Source organism: Patagioenas fasciata, chromosome 7, assembly GCF_037038585.1.
Source record: "Patagioenas fasciata isolate bPatFas1 chromosome 7, bPatFas1.hap1, whole genome shotgun sequence".
Taxonomy (NCBI): Eukaryota; Metazoa; Chordata; class Aves; order Columbiformes; family Columbidae; genus Patagioenas; species Patagioenas fasciata.
The window spans coordinates 28,380,876-28,405,860 of record NC_092526.1 but is presented as its reverse complement, the minus strand read 5'-3'; the positions used below and the strand labels follow the sequence as shown (position 1 = coordinate 28,405,860).

Sequence of the window (24,985 nt, the reverse complement as noted above, 5' to 3'; positions counted from 1 at the left end):
CACTGCCAGAGACAGCACTAGGAGTGCAAAGAATACATAGTATGTCTGAAAGGGTAGATCTACAGACATTTGGGAAAAGCAGGGGAACAACCTGGCAACTGAGAATGCACAGGCCATGAAGAAGCTTATGAAATCTCTGCAGAAACACTCAAAACCCCATTGCTTGTACTAATTCCCAGTTCTAACAAAGCACTGAGAGAGCTGCTGATGAAACCTGCCTTTTAGAACAGCAAAGGGTCCTTTGTTTTGAGAGTATGGACACAAGTTGCAGATGACCATAGCACAGCCAGGCCATTAGCAAAACTCAAGTATTAACATCTAGGTAAAATTTTAAGGCCCGAACAGGCTAGGGTGAAGAGTATTTTTATGCTGAAACATTCCCCTGGGTCCAGAGAAATGCAAAGAGGAAAAGAACATGGCTTACATCCCCACAGTGCTGCTGAGGGTGTCATCTGTATGGACTGCACCCACATGGGAAGGACATTTCACCAGAATTTGTGCAATGTCAGAGAGCATTACTGTAGCACACAGGACTGCAACCTGCCAGCTTCCAGTTAAGGCCAAAGCTTATTAAATGAGCTGGGAAAGCAGTGATTATGTATCACATGGCTCAGTCCAGCACTGGTATCTGTTTTTACAGCACCTTCCCATTTTCACTGTGGTTGTGAAGTGCATGATGTGACTACAAATCAAAGGTCAGGACGGTGTTTCACGGTACAGGACTGCTTTTCCACTTGGGGGAGCACAGCTATTTGTACTGAGGACAGACAGCAGGAACAGAGGTCTGCAGCAGACATACAGGGCAACTCTTAATGCCATCAGCCCTTTTCTTAGGGTGATTAGACAACCTGTTTTGAGGTGACAAAAGCTGGACATCTTGTGACTGTGTCAGGATTACTCCGCTGCACTTCCACACTCCACAGTTCATGTGTGGACATGTGAGCACCTATTTTTTTTCCCCTCCCTTGGCAAGCTGTGTTATCCACAATGAGCCTACCATAAGCGCAGCCTTACATTTAATATCTTGGGAACACATCTGCAAAGAGACTCCCTAATGACCTGACCTCTAGGCGCCCATGAACTGCCTTATAGTGTCACAGTAATTTATGACAGCTGCTTGTTTACACAGAGAAATGTCTGTCTGTCCACAGAGGTGGTGCAATGCAAACAGATGTGAGGCAGGTTCCCAGCTTCCTCGGCCAGCTGAGAACTCGCTACCTGGACACTGATACATCCAAGGGAAACAACTTTGAGGTTCACTGGAACATCGGAAGACCTTGAAAAATTACTATGTTTACTTTAAGTCCATGCAACTTTTCAGGGCACAGATTTCCCCTGCAAAGAAGTAAAAATTTATTAATAAACTGAAATAGTTTTGCACAAGAAACAAGGAAGCAGGAATGCTACTAACCTTGAGAACACGAAGACCAGTCTCCTGCCTTTTTTCCTCCCAACGGCAAATCGATCATCCACTTGACAGCAAGCTTTTAATCTGCCACTTGTCAGCAGTATTCATCTCACTTTTTATTCAGAATTTGTGAACAAGTATTCTGTTTATTAGCTTAATAAAACCTCAAACGCATAGAGCTACAAACATCAGGCACCTCAGCACACATTAACACAGGGTTTCCCCCCTATTTCAACCTTCTTTATGCTGGAGAGAAGCCAAGACCACCAGGATTTGAGCTCAATGGTGAAGATACAGAATAGAATCAGTCAGATACCATGAGCATGAAATCTCCACCATGCCATCACTTGCACCGTTCTCTTGCCACTTGTACAGCTACTCCTGGCACACACAGCTCTCGCACCATACTTACATCTCCTTTACCTCTGGAACATGTCACATATCCTTCACAGGTTGAGAAGTCCTCTCGGCTTCCTTCTCGCACACATATCAAATGTCTTAATGCAACACTGCAGAAGAGGTTGTCCATGCATCTAGACTATACATGACATTTAAATATGCAGTTTAAAGTCCCTGAGTTAAACACCTCCTTATACCATTTCCCTTGAAGTCATTGCATTCTTTCTGTTACAGTTCAGCAGTTTAGCACGGTTCTTCTGTAATGGCACCCATGGGTGACGTCACAAGACAAGCCACCCTGCCATGTCCAAGACAAATTTTGCTAATTCCACCTGGATACAGGTATCAGGACAGCACTTTATACCAGATCAGAGGCAAACAGGCCTCTCTCTAAACCTCCCTGCAGAAGTTTGTTGTGGTTGCTGCTTCCATTTAAAAGAAAGTTCAGTATTTCAGGTTAAGACAGGAGTTTTTACCAATTAGAAGCAATTTTCAACAAATCACAACAGAGTACCAACAGCAGAAGGATCAAATGTAAATAATTTGTAAACATTAGTGACACAGTAGTAGATTCAGTTAACATGAATGACCACAGACAGAACTCACAATTCAGAAATAGCGTTTTGTCATGAAGTCTTTATGGCTTGACAGAAAGAAAGTTAGATTTGTTTTTGAAAAGCTTAGTGCAATTTTTTTTTATTTGAGAGGTCAGCTATAAGAAGATTTAAACAGATGAATCCAGTATGACACCTCAGCTTCCAAGTTGTTTTGAACCTGATCTGAAATATGGTACTGGACTCTGATCTAGAACCAAGGCATTTGTGATCTCAGAAATAAAAACACAGCTATCTTCCCCTGGGAGATGGTGGGGGGTTAAGTTCTTTAAGGGATAATTTGTATTTCATATGAAACAGAGCAAAGAAAGCATAGCAGCTTAACAGCTTCAGAAGTGCAGCTGTGTGTTTGGCCAGTACCTCTGTAATCCACGCGCGTCGCTTCACCTAATACATAATTCATTTGGAAAAGTGAATGAAAGGAGAAGTAGGCAGCCTCACTGAAGAGATGGGTAATGCAGCATTTGAAAACAGTTCTCCTGGAAATTCAGACTCCTGCAAGACAACCCTGGGCTTTCACATAAGGCGTGGCTACAAACACCCTATTCCGCAATGATGTCTGAATTTACATCCTCCTCTCCTGCTATTTCATGCAAAGCAAGAATGAATATCCAAGCTTCTATCAAAAAAAAAAAAAAAACAAACAAACAGCCACCAACAATCAGTGTCACTTTCCTTGACAGTGATAATGGTGTTTATGGAGAGTTTCTAAGTAGTGTACACTTTTTTTGAATCAGAAGTCAAGCTTCAATGTACTCGCCACATCTTCAACTTTCACCTGAGCTATCCATTCTCTGATCCAGGAGACACCACTGGGTGCTGACACTGCTATTTCCTTACAGTTATTGCTTTCACAAGCTATAGTAATTCCAAGGACACCTAGTTCAAAAGAGCATCTTTGCCCTTCCCCTTCATTTCTCTTCCAATATGAAGAACTCCCACTAATCCTAATGGAAGTCAACGTATGCACGCACAGGACGTAATAGATCTTTTAAGGCTATATGGCTGACCAACAGAAACAGAAAAATAGATACATACATGTAACTGAAATTTTCTTGCATGTAGCAAAGGGTACCAAGTTTTCATTGAGACTCTTCAATCTATTGCCCTTATTTTCTTATATCCACCTTCACCCCCTTAATTTATGGGGAAGATTCACTGTGCTTCCCTAAGCAAAACAAGAAATATATCACATCAAGTTTGCTCCATAGACCAAAAGGTTAAAACAAAAACCCCACAAAACACAAAACAAAAAAAAAAAAGACAAACTAGTTCACAGTTAACTATAAATAAAAGTGCAATAAGTGTTCAAGTAGAGTGTAGAGTTTAAGCAAGCTGTAGAACCACATTTGGCATAGTCATCTTTTAAAGGCTCTGCGTGGGTCCCTCCCATTACTGACAGCAGGGGGAAGAGGCTGGACGCTATTAGCTGGTGCTGGATTTACAGGTCCTCGGCCACTGCCTCTCCCACTACCTGCATAAGTGTGGCCGTGATTATATGTAAACGGAAATCCACTTGATTCTGGTCCAGTTTGTAAACCATTTCCTAAAAAGACAGAAAAAAAGGTTATCGCGAGTTCTGTGGGCTGAAATCCATTCACCAACAGGGAACACATGGAATTTGCAACAACCAGTACGTCCCAAGCATCAGAAGGAAAAGCCCCTCTGGCATTGCAAGACCTCAAACTACAGCTTACCTTTCTTTCCCCCCTCCCAAACTACCTCCATCTCTACCCCTCAACTCTCCACTAAAGAAAGGTCACAGAGCTGAACACTGATTCTTTGCCCAGGAGAGAGACCGGAGTCTCATGAAACTAAGGCCGGTGCTTTCAGACACATGCACTGGCTTGTAGGTCACACACAAAGATGTTCCAGAGAGATAGGAGGGCAGCAGAAACTGAGGAGAAAGCAGCAGCAGAAAAGCAGGCTACACAAAGCACACAGAGAGTTGCCTTGTGAAACCCAGCCACAGAAGCAACTCAGCATCAAGTTCTCATGAACCTGAGCCTCATAAGCGTCGCTGCTCATGTTTTGTTGGTAGAAAGAGCTGAAAAGGCAGAATGACAGGACAGATGGGGAGAGAAGGAAGAGACAGAAGAAAATTGCATTTAAAGACCACACAAGAAGCAGCAAGAGGAAAAACAAAAAGTTCCAGAAGATCTGCATGGGTGTCAACAGCTGTCCAGCACCCAAAGCAGAGACACCAAGAAGGTACCAACACACCAAGTGGGCTAAAAGCCTGTGCTGAGGAAAGACAAGCCTGGAAACTCTGCCCTTCTTTGCTCAGAATCATTGATTTTCAAAGGAACAGAAAGAGCTCTGAAGTAAAATAACAGAAATGAAAACAATGTTGCTAAAGAGGAAGCAGCTGGGCACTGAAGTGGCACAGAGCTTTTTAACAGCAAGTTATAGGTCCATTGCTGTCACCCACCAGAAGAAATGAGCTATACGACACCAGGTACTAAGCATGGGCATCGTGCAGGCAGGCCATTGCTATGGTTCCCTCGCACTTTACGCTCACTTGAGTCTTTGAAACATTTACTTATTGAGGATTCAATGTCTAAATACATCACAAAAGTGATCTAGCTGGGTCAAATATGGGAACTCAGATTACAACCATGTCTGTTTTAGGGAACAAACCTGGCAGGAAAGCCAAAGTGACTGGCAAGATTAAAATAAATAATTTTTAAAGCCTAGGTTTTGGGTGGTATAAAAAAAAAACACAGAACTTCAAGTGCTGCAAAAACTCTTTGAAAGGCTCAAAATAAGTTAGTATTAAGTCAAGTCCTTTTACATGATACAAGCACCTTGAATATTCTGATTTCTTCCTCTTCTAGGGAAGAAATCCTGAAACCATTACTCAGGAAATGTTGATGTTTATGTGCATGCAGGTTCAGGCCTCAGTTTAAAAGACTTTCGAGCACAGTGCACTTTCACCCCAGAGTGGAGAACCCTTAGCAAGATATATTTCTTTTTATTCCCACTAACTGTTTATCATTCTTTCACAAAATAAAAAACTTACCCAGTGGCCCAAAAGTACAAGAACCCATATTACTTGATGCAGAACTATTACTCTGTTCACCCTGTGCCTTCAAAGAAATGTAAAAAAAAAAAGACATGGATCAGAGAGAGAAATTTCACATTTTTACAGAAAAGAGCTGATTTTTTTCCTGCATTCTCATAGTGGCTCCACATGGAATTTATCTGCTACTCTAATTATAGGCTCATTTTTGCCTATATATCACTTCAAGTCCATTTTTCCACAGGAGTCACATCTGATCACAGCCTAGTGTAAAGTATTCAGAACAAAGAGCACTTTATGCCAGAAGCCTCAGGCGAGTTTAACATACCAGTTTGTTCTGCCCAATGTGTTCCGAGTTGGGCTCACTGAAGTTTGGCACTTCTGAGTATACCATGCAGAACCTGGGGAGAAATTAGGATTATGAGGAAGTTCTAAAGCCATTTTTGAACAGAGATCTCAACTCCACAACTCAAAGAGCACTACATTTTCGACACAGCCCATCACCTAAAAGTAACTAATCCAGGTCCTGCTGTTCAGAGTATCCATGGGTATTAAAAAGCACTTCGATCCCTTTATAGGATTAGATCTCTAGGGAAAACTTCCACACTTCCACACTATGGAGTGTCCCATTAATGTAACAACACAGAGGGCTCCAAAACTGGGAGTGAAAACCAAAGCATCCTTTTCCACTCCAGTGGACTACAGAGGAACAGGGCCACCAACTCACCAGATGGAAATTTCGGCAGAGGGGAAGAAAGATTTGCATCATGAGGCAGTTTGGACTGGTTAAGTAGAAGTAGAGCTTCTACCTCCTGCCAGGAGGCACAACCCCCAGGAGGACTCGCCTTACTCCAGCCTGCTGGAGAGTCACTGCGTAAAACTTTTGAGGCAACAGCTTTGCACCAATAAAAATCTGCAGGTCATCCCTCACAAAAATCCAGCTGAGCACTGGGCATTTTTGAAACTATCCAACAAGTCACCACCCTTCCCTGATGACTACGAGGCCTCCCACTGCCCTTTGTGCAATAGGGGAACTACTCATTAGAAAATGCAGCTATTTTTCCTGTTGGTTGTCAAGTATGTTACTCATGTTTTTTCTTAGTCAGGAGGAGTCTCCGCCTCAGTTTGTGGGCAGTTTAAAGAAGGTTTAATGACGCCTACTCCTGTTTAGATATGATTCACTGGAGTCACCTTTGTCTTCCTTTGCACTGCTTGTCTCTAAAGCATGATACACACACACAAGGCTTTCACCAAAATAGTTATTCCAGCTAGGGCCTAGGTATGCAATGTAAGTTAAGTCCCTTGTAATTTATAGCATTCCCCTCCTTTAAAACCTAGACCTGTACCATGACAGAAGAAGATTTTCCTCAACATACCTAGAAACCAGAGAGCGTCAGAGCTCGTTTCCACAATAGCATGTAAAAAGTTACACCACAGTTGCCTGTACCACACCTATCCATGACAATCAACAGGCTTTGCTGCCCTCACTTTCATTTACTAAGACTCACCATGTCTTATACTTACCCACGATGCTCTGCTGAGAACAGGACATAACATGGCAAGTACAAACATGCAATACTTACTCCCCAATTTTATGCAGCTCGCCTCCTCGTCCTGTGTAAAGCGTCAGGCATCCTTTCCACAGAGATGCATACCTGGCCCAAGAAAGGAGAAAGAAATCAGTGTCTCTCAACAAATGAGGACTATCACTGTTGGAAAAACAAAGCAGAAGCATGCTACCTTCCAAAAGTTAGTATTACATATCAACAGGAATGGACTAAAAGAATTCCCAAGGACCCCAAAATTACCATGCTAAGGTGTTATAGATCCCCATTTTCCACTTCTAGTAAAAGGTACTAGAAGCTCAGCTGACTCCTTTGGCAATTCCAGGAAATCAGCCAATTATTTTGAGACTGCATGCTCTTTCCTTGGCTGGAGCCCTTATGACTGTTTCTGCAGAGCAAAGGCATCTTGCCAAAAGCAGTATCTGTGTTGCCATTCACTGACAACTCTCAGTTCTGCTTTCAGCAGGAGCCAGGAAGAATTACATTTGTTCACTGGATAATATAAATACTGCTACTGAATATGTATAATAGGAAGTGCTTACTTTTTCAGTGTAGGTCCTTACCAGATATTTTTGTAAAGGCACAAGTTTGACCATCATGTTCCAAGTGACATACAGAAACACAGTGAACACACTTTTTGATTTCAGAACTTACAAAACAGCAGGAGTGCACTCCAGACCTCAGAGTGGCACTTCACTTCAAGCACTGGAATCTGAGTTATGCAAAACTTTCTCTATAGTTGTTCCTTTCAGTGAGGGGCATCAAGTACATGGAAAAAAAATAACAAAAACACAGACCGGAAACCCAGCTGCAGTGCAAGGGAGTTTACAGGAACATGGGTGTCTTTTAGCAAAGGAATTTGGGAGCCCCAGCTATTGCACTCTCGCGAGTCAGAGATAATCCGGACAAGTCACCACTTCCGTATGCTTCGGGTCTATCTCTGGAACACAGATAACAAACCTTCCTCGAGCCCTTTGCCTTATCTGCTGAGAATGGAAGTCATCGGCTGCAGCAGCGAGGAGTCAAGTCAGTGGAACAGAACCATAATGCCAAATGCACCGATAACCTTCCTGGTACTTTGGCATGAGCAGCAAAGCATCGTTATCTAGGGCACACCTCAGGAGTTTTCCATCCAGAAAGAGGATTAAAGCTCTTCATAATGCTACCTTTCACTTTAAAGATCCCCTCTACAATTAAAATAAGCAGCTAGTTGGACAGCCTTGTGGCAAAGCACTAAGGAAAAGACCCACCAAATAATAAACATAAGTTAAACAAACGTTTAGTGGGACAGGACCCAGCAAATCATAGGACTGATAACCTATAGCACAAAGCTGTTCCATGTACACAAGCATTTGTTTTTGTCTCATTAAGTGCTGGTCATAAAGCATTAAACTCCAGAACTAACTTCAAATGTACAAATTAACTGCAACAGCTTCCTGTAATGAGTTAATTTGCCAATGACAAAAATCAGCAAGTGTCTGCTTTTGCAGAGGAATGCATCTACAGCTTGAAATTCAGCAGAGAAAAAGGGCATTTTTTTTTTTCATGTGGGGCCTAGCTAAGCTTTTCTGCTTGTAACAGTGAGCATCCTGCACTGAAAAGTCAAATGAGCCTATAGAGCTGAGATTTACCTGCCTCGCAATGGCAACATCACACACTCAAATTAATCCTATTTGAGGATAAAACTGTGTTCGGATAAACTTGTATGCCAGTGTGAAGGCATTTTTCTTGAGATGAGAGCCAAACCAGAACATATTTAGCTTTAGCCATTTTTAACTCCCTACGCAGTCCTAAGTAAGCATGCAATTCATGCAAATGAAGGCATGACTTAGCCACCCACCAGGAACAGTGATGTCAGTTCATAAATTTAATTCACGCAAGCCAAACACAATTTTGACATGAAGGGATGCAACAACCATCCCATTTGTTGCACTGAAGCACCAGAGCAGCTACAGTAAGCCAGTCACAGAGCAGAGTACAGTTACTCTGCTGAACAGTATCGCTATTAATTTGTTTCAATGTATTTGTGCTGGTCTAGAACTCCGGTTTAGTTCCATGCATCTCAGCATCCCAGCACCCCACGTAATCCAGTTTCCCCAGAACCACCCCTGCTGAGAAATCAGTCTGGTTCTTCGTGTAAAAGGACATTTGCATAGGAGGAAGCAGCAGTGGTTTTTGGTGGCAAGGGGCATCCAATTTCATTCCAAAACCAGGAATTACACTCAAATGAGCCACTTAGAAGCAGCTCAGCAGCTCCACTGAGTAACCTTCTATGTACTTTTTCATGAAAACAAATTCAAATGATCTTACACATGCTGTAGTTCCACCATCTCCTGGTGTGCTGTTGGCCAAAGGATCAGCGTAATGGATTTTTAAGCGTAACTAACTGGCAGGAAGAACTCAAACTGATTATTGCTTTGCTACTGACAATTCAAGTGACATGGAAAAGGATTTGCAAATTGAAACTAGTATTATTTCACACTGATAATAAATGTAAGGGTTTTTTTTAAAAAGATAAAACCACTCTCTGAAATAGATGAACTACACATAACGAAACTAACACTACCCAGTGTAGCCATAGCATTAATTTTTATAGGGAATTTGACAAGCTTCTCCTTTTCTGCCTGTCATTTCTGTTAACTCCACTGCAAAGAAAAGCAACTTTTCTGCATGAGAAACATTAATCATCCCCTCCTTCCACTAAGGAGCTGACTGTTAGAGTAAAGAATTGGCTGTAAAAATAAGAACTTGCTTGATTTACAGACCAGGCTGTTGCATTTCCCTCTCGTCCCCAAAGAAGCAGTATTTTCCTAAGGAGTTTCCTCTTAAGCCGAACCAAACCTCTTCACCACCACCTCCTCGTTAAAAACAAGCCCCTCCTAACCACCGACTAGAGCGTGTGCTCACGGTGAGCATGTTCTGGGGTGGAGGCGGAGGCTTTTAATTTGAGAAGTGATCTCAGGGCGCTGCCTGGGTCACAAGACGGCGTGACCTGTGCCATCCGTGCCCGCTCACAGCCCTGCACCGCGGTGAAAAAAGGCTGCCCCGGGGGAACCCCCCGGCCCCATACGCACCCTTTGGTCAGGCGGATGATGTCCCCTGGCTGGATGAGGCCGCCGATCTCGTCCCACACGGAGATGGTAATGCTGCCCGTCTTGTCCGCCACTTTGCAGGACCTCACTTCGTGCCCGTCCTTCGTCTTGGTGACTCGCCCTGCGGGGAGAACGGCGGCTCAGGGGGGAGTCGGGGCGGGACACGGCCGCGCCACCCCCCAACTCCCCCCCGCAACGCGGGACACGCGTGGGCGGCCCGGGGGTGGGGCGTGCCGGGCGCCACTTACCGATCTCCAGCACAATAAAGACGACATTTAAGTTTTTCAATCCGGGTTTTATGTCTTTTATGAGGTGGTACGTGTCGCTCGCCGCGCTCATGCTGCGGCCGGCGCGGAGAATAGGGCCGGCGGGGCGGGCCGAGCCCGCATCCCGCGGTGGGGAAGCGGCGGCAGGAGCGCAGGGCCGGGCAAGGGGGCACCGGCAGCCCTCACAGGGGATAGGGACACAAGCACCGAGGGACTGCGCGCTGACTGTTCGACCCCCACCGCTCCCTCGCCCCACGACACCACCAACACAACCGATCCCTCCCTCCCGCTCCCGCCGGCACTGAGGAGCACATGTGCGCTGCGCTCCTTTTTATACCAACCGGGCGGGCCCACCTCAGCCACCCGGCGGGGGGGGAAGACGGTGCCGAATGGAATTGTCCGGGGTACGTGGAGCGTCGGGACTGGGTAGCGGGCGGGCGCGAGCCGAGGCCGCGCGCTGATTGGGCCAGCGCCGCCGCCATCTTGTCCTTCTGCGTTCGGGGCTGCCGGCGCGGCCATGGCCAGGAGCGGGCTTGGCCACCTCACCGCCTGCCTGGCCGTGCTCGCTCCCTCCCATCTCCCCACAAAAGGAGCCCTGTAGCGCCCCGGTGTACGGCCAGCAGCGGGCAGAGGGGCGTTAAGAAGCCATACGCCTCATTCCCACACCATTTTAAGGCCCAGTCATAAGACCGAGAGAGGGCTTGTGCTGGAGATGCCTTGGAGGGTGATTCCGCAGCGGTTCCGGGCTCCTTCCTTGGGGAAAAAAAAAAAAGGGGGGGGGAGGAATATGGGCTAATTGGTCTGTCACCACCGAGCAGCAAAGGCTGCCAAGCAGGAGGGTGGGAGTGCTGTGTGGCCACCGTGTGTTTGCAGGGCCGCACCACGTTCTATCAGTGCTGGAGACACATGCAGTGGGCACAGGGAAAGTGTGATTACATGGGTGGATGCTTTGAAGTTTTCTGTGCCAAAAACGTGAGCCTAAGGCTTGCTGAGCACTGAAAGGGTCACAGAAGTGCCTTGATCTTTGCCAGGGTACATGTGACTGAGCTTGGCTGCTTGGGTCAATCATGAGGGGAATGCACCTTCTTCAAGGGAAAATCCAGTGAGTAGGACAGGGCCCTTCAGCCTTGTGACATCCTGGGCTGGGGGCTTCTGAGGAAAGTTCCCTGCTACAGAACAGCCCAAAGGTATGCACATGGTTCTGTAACACAGCTCTCCTCCTTAGGAAAGGGAGCAGAGTGTGTGCACTTCGCTTCTCCTTTCCAGAGCCAGGCTTAGCTAGCTGGGCTTTTGCCTTTTATTTCTGTGAGCAGCAATCCATCAGTGACAGCAGTTGTGAAACACTTGGCCACGTGTTCTGTCACACTGGAGCTGTGCTCCAGCAAGCGTTGTGCAATGTTTATGCAGGCAAATTGAAACACATCAGATTCCATCTGAACACAAACTTTTTTTTAATCGTGAGGGTGCTCAAAAACTGGAGCAGGTTGCGCAGAGAGGTTTTGGAGTATCCATCCATGGAGGTATTCAAAACCAGACTGGACACCATCCTTGGCAACCTGCTCTAGCTCACCCTCCTTGGTGAAGGCTGGACCAGATGATCGCAAGGGACCCAGCCAACAACATCGATTTGGTGATTCTGTGAAGTATTTCATATCTGTCTTCTCAAATGCAAAAAGAGATGCGGAGCTTCAGATTCTGTGAAATCTTGATGCATGGGGCAGGACAGCAAGGTCACAAACTCCCTGTGGATCCAGAAGGGACTGGGACTGTATTGGAAAGACAGAGCCAGTCATCTTCCATGTTATTACCAGGGACATACACATTCCTTCCAGATTCCTTTTAAGGCAGTGTTTACAGTGTCTGTTCCGCATTGACAAACAGTTTTTCTCTGTTTATTTCACAACGAGACGCTGAAAATCTTTTTCATATTTTTTTAATCATCATTCCAATTGCCAGTCCTTTGTATTATCCAGCAGCAATTGAATGACTCCTATTTGCTGTGAAGGTGACCTGCAAAACAAGTTAATTTTTTTCTCCCTCGCTTCTTTATAAATAAATTAGAATTATCATTAATTCAAGTTGTTTTTCTAGCGTCTTCTTTCCTGTTTCTTTTTTAACCTCAGAACCGTAAGGCCATCAAGTCGCAGCCATGGGTGACAAAAGCACCAGCTTTCTGACCTCCTTGCTGGGGGCGTAGTCACTGTTCTGCAAACAGAAGGAGCAAGAGAGCTTTGATGTGGATGTATCTTCAGCCGCAAGAGCTTCCAGTAGATTCTCAAATACCCAGTAACAACAGATAGGCCTAAAAAGAAGTCTGGAAGCCATGACAGCAAGATGTGGTGGAAAGAGAGAAGCAAGAGATGCATCGTCAGTATCTGGGGTTCTTGCAATAACCTGGTCTTAAAAAATAATGTTGAGGAGCACTGACTGCGTGAGCGGGTCACACCAAAACTCTGCTCATGCAGTTCCCAGGAGCAACAGGGAGCATGTTGAATGAATTGTGTGACTGCAGCCAAGGCGGGAGCCTTTCTGTGGCTGCAGGTGCTGCATGGTCAGCATCTTACCACACCAACCAAATTTAGCCCATGATGAATGTCTGCAGCACAGGTTCCACTGATGAAGTTAAATCCGTTTCCAAGCTCATTTGCTTGCTATGGAACATTTTTTCTTCTGTGTGCAAGAGATGTGTTTGTAGGCTAAGACTCCTGGGGAGGTTTCAGTCCAAAGCAAAATCAGGGTTGAGTTGTTTAAAGAGTTCTCAGCAGTCATAAGTCTGGCAAAAATCCCGTGCATCTCAGCAGGGCCGGGATTTCACCCTCCGGCTTTAGTGGAGTTATGCCAGCAGAGACATTGGTCCAAACTCCCCCTTTTCTTTCAGTTGCTCAGTATTCAGTGCTACCAGAGTCCCAGAGCAGATCTTCCTGCAAGAAACCTGCCAGCAAGAGCTGATGTTTAATATTTTATTGTACACAAAGATTAAAAATGTATGGAAGCTCCCAAATGCCACCTTTAACCAAGCCTTACCAGGTGACTACCATACATCTGACAAGTTCCTGAATTAAGGCACAGTTTCAGTCAGCTGTTTTTTAACCTTGATGACACTTCAGCACCCATTTAACAAGCTGGCAGCTTGTCTGGCATTCTGGAAACCCCCAAAAAACAGTGGTTTGGTGTCTTCAGCATTTCTTGAGCAGCTGTTGGGGTCAGGATATCCCCAAGGAAAGATGAATGACTCTAGGGGAAGCCGCACAGGTTTGAGAGGAACTTCAACCCAGAAGCCAGTGGGACAGATGTGGTGGGGAATCCACACTCGGTTGGGTTCAGGGTAGTTTCGTGCATCTGGTCCTGCTCCCGGCTCAGAACACACACCTGTTGTGGGGCAGTTTTAGGACAGTTTTCTTGCTCAGCTGTGATTCTGGGCTTGGACCAGAGGAATTTGAGTCTAAATTTGTCCCATACATATGGAGAATATAGGAACTAGTGCCTCAGCTCTTCAATTAGTACTCCAAAGGACTATGCACAACAAGTCTTGGAGATCATAGGGCTTCACAACTGCTGTTTCTTGCATCTGCAGCAAGCGCTATAGCAAAAACCAGACCTCACAGCCTTGCTCCTTCATCAGACAGGTTTAAGTGCAGATGGGGGGATTAGCACTTTCCCACTGTAGCTATGCCAGAATAACCCCCAGTCCACAAGGACACCAGTCCCAGTCACCTAAACCAGTACAGTAACTCATTTTTTTCATAGGGAAAATAAGTTATCTTCCTATCCACAGTAGCCAGGCAATGTTTCAAAAAGGCTTTGTAAATGCATTGTCCTGTTGCCAGCCCTGCCTCTGCCAGGGGTGATTCTTGCAACCACCACTTGGTCCCATGACACCCCCAGGGCAACAACACATGCCCCAAGACATGAGGAGGATCTCATAACTCTTTCCACCCCAGGAAGGGTTTTGCTTCTCACCAAGTGCCTGGAGGAGGTAACGCAGACAGACCACATCACCCTGGCTCCGGAGAGGCTGATGGGCTGGAAGCTCCGTGTTGGTCTTGCATCATCTGACCTTCAAAAGAAAAACAGGGGATTTATGTCCAGGAAGGAGGCTTTGAAGATTTAATTTGGTTTGGATTTATTTTGTGTAATGAGGATTTGGGTTTCTTCTTTTTTTTTCTTTTTTTTTCTTTTTTTTTTTTTCTGCAACAGTGTTTGCTTTTTCATAAAAGTTTGTTAGTGGTCTTAACAATATGGGCTTCTACCTTTCTTGATAAGCAACAGAGTGTGTCAAAGATGGAAAAAACCCTGATCTTCGCACAGGTCTGTTCCATAGGCAGAGAAACCACGTTTTTGTTCGCACTGCCACGGAGCTGGATGAAAATGTGCTGACCCCTAGCCTGCCCCAGGTAGTCACCACCTCTCTTCTGGGTCTGACCAGTGCGTTCTTGTTGGGTGAACAGCTTCGCTAATGAGTCAGAAGCAGCTGCAATACCTGGTGGAGAAAAAGGGGAGTGCGGTGCTGGGATGAGTAACTGTGGGAAATAAAATTATAGCCCTACCCTCTGCGCCAGGCCGACAACGTGGCCATGATGTGGCTTGTACGGGGCAGATGCAGGGCAGGAAGCAAGCGCCTCCCTGCAAAAGAGCATGTAGACACAGTCTCAGTTGTTTAGCTCTGTGTTAACAGTGAAAAAAACAAATCCTAAGCGGACTAAACAAATCTCATCATGGCAAAGGGCTTCATAAATTACTAATTCAGCCTCCTGCAGGCTAATAGGGAATCAAGCTGTTTACCTCAGAGCACGACACATTTTTCTTTCTCGGCGTCTCCCTGTGGCACCTGTAGATGTATTCTGATGTGCAAAGCTGTGTGTCAGTGACTAATGAGTACCTAGCAGATTTCCATAGGCTGCACATTATCACTCCTGTTTACAACATCAGGAAAAGACCTAAGAACCATTCACCTGGGCCAAAAAGGGTCAACAGATTAAAAAAATGTTCTTTCAAAACAACAAGCCTGGCAGTGCGGCACATTTCAAGTGGCACTAGCAACACAAAGACGTTTTGTACCACAGCTTTTGCATTTCTACTTCAATTTTCTGACCATATATAAAATTGATATTCCCATCTGGATGGGATAACAAAGGAAACTGGTCCTTCTGAAAACCACTGATGCATAGGAAATCACATGAGTGCTCTAAATGGTCCTTTCTAATGACCATCTCTGGAAAGATGCTGCTTAAGACAAACCAAGTTGTTGTTTGGGATGTTTTACAACAGAAAATAATTTTTTTAAAAAGGCCTAACTCATAGTGATAAGGTGTTTGTAGGAGCCATTTTTCTTCCATCTGTACTGCTGCACAGTGTTGTGTTACAGTGTGGGAGGGAATGGAAAAATAAACTGAGTACAGTATAAGCTTCCTAGGGCTTCCCAGCTCTTGGGGGTGCTGATGGCTGACACATCATTCAGAAACAGATTCTGGGATACTCCCAGATCCAGGCAGGGCAGCTCAGAAAAGGACCATCTATGCTGCAAGTTACTCAGAAATGGATTTTGCCATTTGAATGCAGCTCTGGAGGGAAGCACGGCCACACTGCTCCAGCATTGCACAAACAGGGACAGAGCTGACTGGCTCCTTGTGATCCCACAGAAACTCCAGGCACGGAAACTGCAACAGGCTCTCAGGTTTCCAGCCTCAGTCATCAGCTGCAAACCGCCCGCTGATCATTCTATCCTGGCATCTTACGCCTACATTAACCTTTAGAGGTCTGATTTAGTTCTCACTGTAGTGCCAGGGGAGTGGGTACCACACAGTCAAAGTGGATTTTCCCCACACTTTAAAAAAAAAAAAAAAAAGAAAAAAGACTTATCAGATGTCTCAGTGAATGCAGCTTCACTTTAGGAAAGAGGGGAGCGACTCCTGGCCAGCACTGCTTGGGGAAGTGGTTATCCCAAGGCATCAGATGCCTTCACAGCTTTAATTTAATTTTATTTCATATTTGCCGATTGGGTGCATTTCCACTATTATAAAACTTGTAGTGCTGTGATATAACTACTGTTTGTGTTCTGCTGGGTCTCCATGACCAATAAAAGGCTTTAATAATAGTAAAATATTACTGCCTTCATGTTGTGTGGAAAGTCACTTTATTCCTTTCCTGTTACTTTTGGATATATACACAAGAGAGCTAAAAATTCAATTCATGTAAGGACCAATTTTTTCTGTGTTTTTAACCATGAAGATGCTGGTGCTGCCAAGCATACTCTTCCTGTTGAGGTTATAGTATAAGCATTTCTAAGAGTCTCCTCTTCACTGCAGGAGTGAAGAGGAGATAAAATATATACTTGATAAAATATATTTTCTGCAAAAAGAGTAATTAACTATTGTAATTAAGCTTAACAAGCAAACAAATAAAGGAGGTCTTATATAGTTGGAGGACCAAAAGTTTTTCAGTTTGCAGCTGTATTATCTATTGATGCAGTAGTTTCTTTAAGTTCTCCAGTCAAGCTAGACAATATGGAAATCTTAGCAGACAAGAAAATTATTTTGTATTACACATATTTCAACTTTATTCTATAACTTATAAAGAAATAGAAGAGCATCAGTCCAACTGTTTTACGTAAGTCATCTTTCTGTGGATATTGACCTCCACCTGATACAATCTGAGGGTTGTGCCTGGCACCTTGAACTCCAGGAGGATCCAATCCTCAAAAATTCCGCCCAGCCATTGCAAGAAAAAAATACCCTCAGCCTCTGCTCCAAAGGCTGAATATGATAGCAAGAGAAATCTGAATGAGGCTTCTTCAGATTTGAAATTTGGTCCTCTTTTTCTCACACATCTGTGGAATGATTAACTGTAGTGTCAATGACAACAGTGAAAAAAAAAAAAAAAAAATATTTTCTAAGTGGCAACCACCTGAATACTTCAGGTGACCTGGCAGAGCCTTTGCTGGCAGGTGACCGTGAGCCTCGAGTGCAGTTCTTGCCGTGGTGGCTTACTTCATATGATGAAGGCTTTGGCATTATCAGTCTTAATCTATTGGGCATGTCTGTACCTGGGCTTCAGTGTGAAAGGCTAAAGCCAACATGGTTTTCTTATCAAAGTTCTGTCTTCCTCCTTCTGCAGCAGTGTTTTAGGTCCTGCTGGGTTCTCTGATTTTTCATGTATCAAGATGGAGTTTTTCCAGTAAACTAGACTAGAGATTTGTTAGGCTACTGTTTCATACACCCTTAAAATATTGTTAGGTAAACTAAAACAAAACCCTAGAAAAACAAATCACTTATCTTGCAATACTGATTAAACGAGTAGTATTTAATACCAGTGTAGTGTCTTGCATTTCATAGAATCCAGCCATATTATCCATGGTGTATAAAACTATTGAAATGACTATAAAGTAATGGATATTATATTTGGTTAACAGATGAGGAGATATTAAGGGAAGTGGGTACAGTCAGTTTGGGACTTGCTAGATTTGGGAGAAAAATCTGTATTTTCCCAGATGTGTTGCAAGGTTTCCCACATTCAAGCTCACTTTTATCTCATGATACAACAAGTTTTTAAAACGTCCACATAAGCCAGGTTTTAACCAGATGTTACTTTCTGAAGCTTGGTGGCACCTTTCTGGTTTTGAAAGCCAGCGCTGTATTTGTACTATAAACGAAACTGCAACGCATACATGCTGTTTAAAGAAAAACCCCTGATGACATTTGCCAGCCCAGCTACCAAGGTGGAATCCTCGCCATTCCAGCACACCGTTCCTGCAGAACCACGGCATCCTCTCTTCCCTGTTCTTTATTTTTCCAAAGTGTGTCTCTGCCAATGTGACTGGATCTCTTTTCCAACCAGATAAGAATGGCTTTTCCTACCACATTTAACTCCCCTAGAGTTAGGAACCGTGACATTTACATACATTTATCCCAATCAATATTGCTCTATTTCTGAACAGGAATACCAGTAGCTCCTGAAGAAGGGGATGGGGGAATCCCATTGTTGTATTAGCTATTTAAGATTCTCTTTTTAAATTTTTTTATCCTCTGCTTCCGCATTCACTGAATTCAGTGGTCACTACCCCAGATAACACTCATCTCAACTTTGCAGCTCTCCTTAATTAGCAGGTAGCAGAGCAACACATAATTAGCAGTAAGTACTGTCTGTTTTCAGCCAAATGATGCACTGGGGGAGGGTGCAGAGAGCTCACGTGGAGCCCATGTCGCACAAGCTGCTCCATACTGGGGTGATGGTCATGCAGGCTCTTCTCGTGGGAGAGCTCATCGTGTGCAGGTGACCCAACACACGAAAGTTTAAGAACGATGTCAGAGCATCATTTTAACAGCCGGACTCCGATTTCAGGGGGTTGCTGTGGCATGGAGGTCTCTGCTGTGCAAATTGCTGACACGCAGAACATGGTGCTCAGGTCTGGGTGGCCGGTGACCTCCTTACTAAACCCAAAGTCACTGATCTTGGCCCGGCAGCCATCAGCACGTTCTTGCACTTGAGGTCCCGGTGCACCAAGTCGTGGTTGTGCAGGTAGTTCACGACCCCTACCACCTGCGCAAAGATGTCCCAGGCCCTGGGGACATAGGGCAGCTTCCCCAGCTATTGCACCAGCTTCAGCACGTCTGTGGCTGCTGCCTCCATCGCCACGTAGAGCTTCCCATTGCAGAGCTTGATGACCTCGAAGATGTGCACGATGTTGGGGTGCCGGATCTTGCGCATGATGGAGAGCTCCCGGGGCAGAAACTTGTACATGACGGTTGAGGGGAGCCGTTGCCGGTCCACCACCTTGGTGGCCAAGGGGCCCTTGTACTTGTTGGAGGTGGCCGCTTTCACCTTGGAGAAGCTGCCCTCCCCTAATGTGTGACCCAGCCTGTAGCCCAGCTCACGGAGGAGCTTGTCTCCTGCGCTGCTTCTTGGCATGATGTGTGATCCCAACAGGCTTAATCGAAGCTGGAGATTTCCTCCAGGATTTGAAAGGTTTAATATATGGACATCCAAAGGATAGTTCTCTTGCCAAGGTGCAGCAGCTCATGGCAGATGGAACTCCCAGCTCTCCTGCATCCCACCGTTGCCATGGCAGCGTGGAGGCTGCGCACCTTAGTGCTTATTAGGTTCCACAAAGCATTTCCCATGTGAATTAGGCTGCACAGTCACAGAACCGTTAAACCATCACGGTATGGAAATGAGCAGTGGCCACAATTGCATGAAACTCAAAAAGCTGGGAGAGTGATCATTGTCTTTGCACATTGACTGACCCTGTTTAGGGCTTTACCTCTTGGCTCCCAAACACTCCAATAAGCAGTGTCTGCAACGTGGGAACATCAGGTTAACAGACATCCTTTACCTTTGACAATGGAGCCCTCCCCTCTTTCCACCCCATTACAGTAATTCCTTTAATATTTACCCCACACACAGTGTTTATTCTGTGGTCAGAAAGGAAATTCATCTGCCTTGCTTGTGCCTGCGACCCCCTGGAACTGCCAGCAGCAAATGTAAACTCCAGCCTGACCTCCTGGCTCTATAAAGCCCGTTGCCCTGGATCACGCTTCACTGCTTTAATTTTTTTGGATTCCACAGATGCCAAAAGCAATCTTAGCTTACATTAAAGGCGGGCAGGTCAAAGACACTGCGCTGAAGCCAGGAGCACTACTTGCATGAGTAGTGCCTGCTCTCAGGGAGAGGATTACTGGTAGAAATAGAGATTAAAAAGACTGAAGCCATCAGATTATAAATCTCTTTTTTTTTTTTCTGTATCAAGCCAGGAATATGTAAACTGGTCACTGGAGCTGAAAGACTCCCAGGATGACATTGGCTGGAACCACAGTCTCACCTACATTCCCCCAAGGTTAGACTTGCAGCTTCTGGAGTTCCTGCCTTCTTGGAGGACGTCCAAGCCTAATGACAGCAGGGACTGTGCGCTGCCAGAGGCACAGGAGCTGCTGACAACGTCTCCGTGCTCTAATCTGGCAGGGGTGGCTGGATGAAGCTGCACAGCCAGCCCGGGCTCTGGCTCCCAGTGTATTGAGAATCTGGGCAGTGACAGTGGTGATGAAGCACCCGTGGCAGTGACCTTCTCAGGGCTGTCACAACACTGCACACCAGTACAGAGTGTGCAGTAGCTGACTGGCATGTGGGTCTTCTGAAGTACATTGAGGTGCAACTTTTGACAAGGTTGGGAACAGGTTTAGGATGACCCAGTGGGTTAATTTTGGACATTTGCAACGGAGGGGGAACCCTGCAATGTTAACACATCCACCACTTTGGGCCAATAACTTGGTAAGAGCCGCTGTGCTGGCAAGAGCGGCTGCCTCCATGGGGTGGCTAGGAGTGATGGGAGAACATCAACACAGGGACAAAGCAGGGAGTCTTTTCCTAGCGCCTTTTCCAGCAACAGCAGCATTTCAAACCCCCACGTGATGTGCAAGCCGATATTTCAGTGCCTTCAGGTTGCTATGGACAACCAAAGATTTCTCAACTGTCTGACAGAGCAGAGCCCTGTCACACTATACACAGCAACAACACTTGGCATTTTTATTACCAGGAGCTCTATGTCAGAAGGTAAGAAGCACTGTCATCGCTTTGCAACTGGACATACTGAAGGTACGATCAGTTTTAAATAAAACTGGTTCCTCAGGTAACCCCCACCAATTTCAGTGCTCTGATACCTGAAATCACCTCCTCTACCATACAGCCTCTTTGATAGCCTGCACAACATCTTGGGCTGAAGCACGAACTATATATGGAAGTGAGTCACTGGGATAAGAACAGGCTCTAGAAAACAGCGGGGGGATTACTGGGAAAAAAGATACCAGGAGTGAAGTTTCCTCATGCATCTGATCCAGGCTGGAGCAAAACCACAAGTTTATTTACTGAGCACCCTGCTGATGGCACGCACCGTGAGTGGCTTTTCCAGGGGTGTAGATAGAGCTGCGAGGACAAAGCCAGGGATGGTGCAGAGCCTCAACGCTGCCCCGTCCGGCCAGCTGGCATCCACCATGTGCAGCACATCCTCACCTCACAAGGCTTCGGGAACACGGGTATTTTTTAAAAAAACCCACACCCACCAGTTCTTTCTTTGGATCTCTCTCGTGCACGTTAATTTGGCGTTATTAATGCTATGCCTTCGGGATGCAGGGAGGATTGTTACCTGCATTTCATAGAGTCATAGAATCATTTTGTTTGACAGAGACACGATCATCGAGTCCAACCATAACCTAAAATCTAGCACTAAAACACATCCCTGAGAACCTTATCTCTGTGTCTATTAAACCTCTCCAGGGATGGTGACTCCACCACTTCCCTGAGCAGCCTATTCCAATGCCTGACAACCCTTTCCGTCAAAAAATGTTTCCTAACATCCAATCTAAACCTACCCTGGCACAACTTGAGGTCATTTTCACTCATTCTGTCCCTTGTTACTTGGGCGAAGAGACCAACAACCTCCGTGGTACAACCTCCTTTCAGGTAGTTACAGAGAGCAAGAAGGTCTCCCCTCAGCCTCCTTTTCTCCAGGCTTCAGAAAGGGGAAGCAAGGTAGAGCAAAATGAAGTGATGCACCGAACATCATGCAAGAGATCCTTGGCAGACTTAGGTCTCCAGAGTCTGCTGACAGCATTGCGGTTTCTGTCGGGACCAAGACAGCTTGAAATTTAGCAGCATGCTCCCATTTTAAGCTGGTCTGTACAATTTGCAGATATACAGAAACTCAACTCCTGCAATCTGTTTCCTTCAGCATAGAAATACACTTTATTTTGCTCTAAAATGAAAAAAAATATTATACCAAATGATGCAGGATAGTTAATAAAATTACAGTCTCTGAACCATTCTTTGGCTTGGCGCAGATAAAATGTCAAGGAAAAAGATCTGGGAGTAGGCTTTGCTTATTCTTCTCCATCTATACTCAACACACGCCCTCCTCTCTTTCAGCAGATCTGCAGAGCACCAGCTAATTTATCTTCCCACCAACACAGACACAGAGAGCACACCTCCATGATTAATGGAGTTTTATACCCGAGGAGTTGGTTACATTGCAGCAGACAATGAGGAATTTGATTACCACTAATATGGTATTGACACAAATGTCGATGCTGTAAGGCAAGCAATATCGCTTTGAATCAAGAGTCCCTTTCATCATTATTATTTTTGTTTGCTTCTTCCATTTTAATAAGCTGTTGCTCTGTGTATTACCCAAATACTCCCAACCAAAAGTACCTGGGGACAATTTAGTTTTTGTGTAAAGCTTCATTAAGTAGGAGGCACCTTTAACAAAAAAGGGTGCTGTGTGTTCACTAGCCCTGTTATCATTTAAACACACAGAACTCCAGCCAAAAACTCTGGTCACTGATGCCTTTACTTCAGTGATAACTATAATAATTAGCAACAACACCTCCAGCCTCTTTGGGCTCTTCCAAGCACTGCCTACAAACCCTAGGTGTCAAATGGTGTCCAGCTCGGTGGAGGAAAGTCCATGAAGAAACTTAGTGACCCTCACTGAGTGATCATTAAATTTCCGTATCTTCAGGAAGGAATGAGTTTCACTTCTGATGCAAAAATTTCAAAAAGCACTAGAGAAATAGGCAGGATGGGAGAAGCCGCAGAGTTTCGAGAGACAAGGAAGGGAGCTCTTAGTGATGCCTGTGCAACCATTAAAATCCTTAAACGCAGCATGGAGGCTGCACAAGAAATTACGCCAAGCCTTGAAGCTGATCTCATTTCTATCCAGAAACAAGAGCAGAGCAGAGGGAGAGGAACGTAAGGCAGGAGAGCGATGAGCCTTGTAGCCAAATGGCAAAGTTCACACATCGCTTTAAGCTTTATACCTGAACTTCAGGAAACTAAAGGCAGCCCAGGCAAAACGAAGACAACGGAGCTTACCTGGGAAAATTCCAAAGCAGAAATGGGCAAAATCAGACAAAGACCTTCAGGAGCTAAAGAAATAATAATAAAAAACCTCTGTACTTTTCATTAAACAAATTAAAAAAAAAAAAAAAAAAGCTGAAAGTCTGCAAAAGCATTTGTAACCCACCTACTCACAGAGGGGTGGCAAATTAACTAAAGGATGAGATATAAAAGCACCACAAAGCAGCCAAATCATCTCATCACCATCCTGCTGCAGGGTGCGATGAGGCAGCATCTGCATCCAACCTGCTTCTCAGGGTGATGGGCCAAGGTACCACCAGGAGTGGGATGCGAAAGGAGGACGCACAAGCTCAAACTGATACATAAAACAGAAAAAAAAATTGTCACAAGACTGAAGAGCTTGTTTGCTTACTGTTACAGCTGGAAATGGGGAGTGCCTTAGTTGAAAATAAAGCATGCCAATAACGGAAAGCTAAACTGTTTGAACAAATAGGTGGATCACTTATGCTCAGGGTATCGACTCAGTTAAAACAACCTCTTTTCTTCTTCTGTTGCATCTAATAAACATGTTGCACCTTCTGGTCAGCGGTTACTTCAGTGGCCCTTTCTTCCTCGAGATATTCTCACAACCTGGTGTTATCCTAAGTTTATTTAGTGATGACAGCAAATTTAAAAGCCAAAATGAAGGAAGTGAGTCAAACAGGAAGAATTTTATACTATTCAAGCTTGGGAGAGAGTCAGTTCTATAAACAGGGTATACAACCCAATAGACTAGATAGAAGAAGACTTATTTTAAGTCTGCTCAGGTGCTCTCCAGCCATGGAAAGTCAGAGGACAGCTCTGCTCTTCACTGCCGCCTCAGCATTACATGGTTATACTCCAGCTCCCACGACATTAAAATGAAGACAACAAAGATCACTACCCAAATGGTTGGTCATTAGTGTGATCTATTAAACAACCAGTGACAGGAGCTGCAATTACACCAGCGAATATAAAAATTACATGAAAATGCCATCCATTTCACACTGCAGGCCACGAGACAGGCAACAGCTGCAACAAGGAAAAACATTCCCTTCCCCATCACTGGAGATTTTACAGCCCGAGTTAGACAGACACCCTCCTGGTGAAGGTAATGCCAGTCGTGCCCTGGAGCAAAGAGGTGTCCCAGATGACTTTGGAAATGTTACCCGAGCCCTGTTTGCTGCAGACATCCACATGCAACACTTCACAACCGCGGCTCTGACCGTGCAGGACTCCTGTCTGCTGGACAATGAGATCACGGTTACTACAGTAACCACAGCAATTTGCTTTTCTAAGGGATAGACAGAGGAGGATATTTTTTTTTTCTCGAACTGTAACTATGCTCTACTCATGAGCTTCAACACCTGCCACTGTCAGGCACTGCAAACTAGCCCTGGGAGAAAGGGGGACAGCAGGGCTTGGTCCATGCGTGGGAGAGGTGGAACCCCCCAGCATCCACGCCTGACATCGCAGAGTTGCTATAGAATGAGCATTACTCTTTCAAGAACTTAAAAAACAAACAAACCAACCAGTACCCCCCCTGCCAAAACCAAACCGGAATGCCTCCACAAATTTCCTCCCTCCAGATGCAACACTCAACTTTAAAAAACAAAAAGAAAAAATGCAAATGACAGACTAACAGAAATAGCTCCAGAAATGGAGAACAGTAACAACCAAGACAATTTAGGGTTCGCGTTGGTAGGCCAGGAGCAAGCTTGGTGCGAGAATGGAAATTGCCATGTACTCTGTAAGTGA

General features: G+C 45.1%; 1 protein-coding gene and 1 pseudogene across 1 annotated transcript; both read right to left on the bottom strand.

Moving 5' to 3' along the window:
* Positions 1 to 1,534: 1,534 nt before the first annotated feature.
* Positions 1,535 to 10,658, bottom strand: NABP1 (nucleic acid binding protein 1). Its single transcript, XM_065841294.2, has 6 exons — positions 10,349 to 10,658; positions 10,083 to 10,221; positions 7,027 to 7,098; positions 5,772 to 5,844; positions 5,444 to 5,510; positions 1,535 to 3,967 (listed from the first exon to the last, which is right to left on the bottom strand). The coding sequence occupies exons 1-6, from the start codon at positions 10,437 to 10,439 to the stop codon at positions 3,780 to 3,782; spliced, it is 630 nt and encodes a 209-aa protein (XP_065697366.1). The 5' UTR covers positions 10,440 to 10,658; the 3' UTR covers positions 1,535 to 3,779.
* An 8,016-nt stretch (positions 10,659 to 18,674) lies between these two features.
* On the bottom strand, positions 18,675 to 19,270 carry LOC136103231 (testis-specific serine/threonine-protein kinase 6-like; annotated as a pseudogene).
* Positions 19,271 to 24,985: the final 5,715 nt, after the last annotated feature.

Excerpts from the sequence above, each read along its gene's own strand:
- NABP1 (XM_065841294.2), bottom strand. The coding sequence starts at position 10,439 with ATGAGCGCGGCGAGCGACACGTACCACCTCATAAAAGACATAAAACCC. Across the intron at positions 5,511-5,771 it reads ACATTGGGCAGAACAAACTG|GCACAGGGTGAACAGAGTAA; the intron begins GTATGTTAAACT and ends ATTTCTTTGAAG. Across the intron at positions 3,968-5,443 it reads TTGTACTTTTGGGCCACTGG|GAAATGGTTTACAAACTGGA; the intron begins GTAAGTTTTTTA and ends CTGTCTTTTTAG.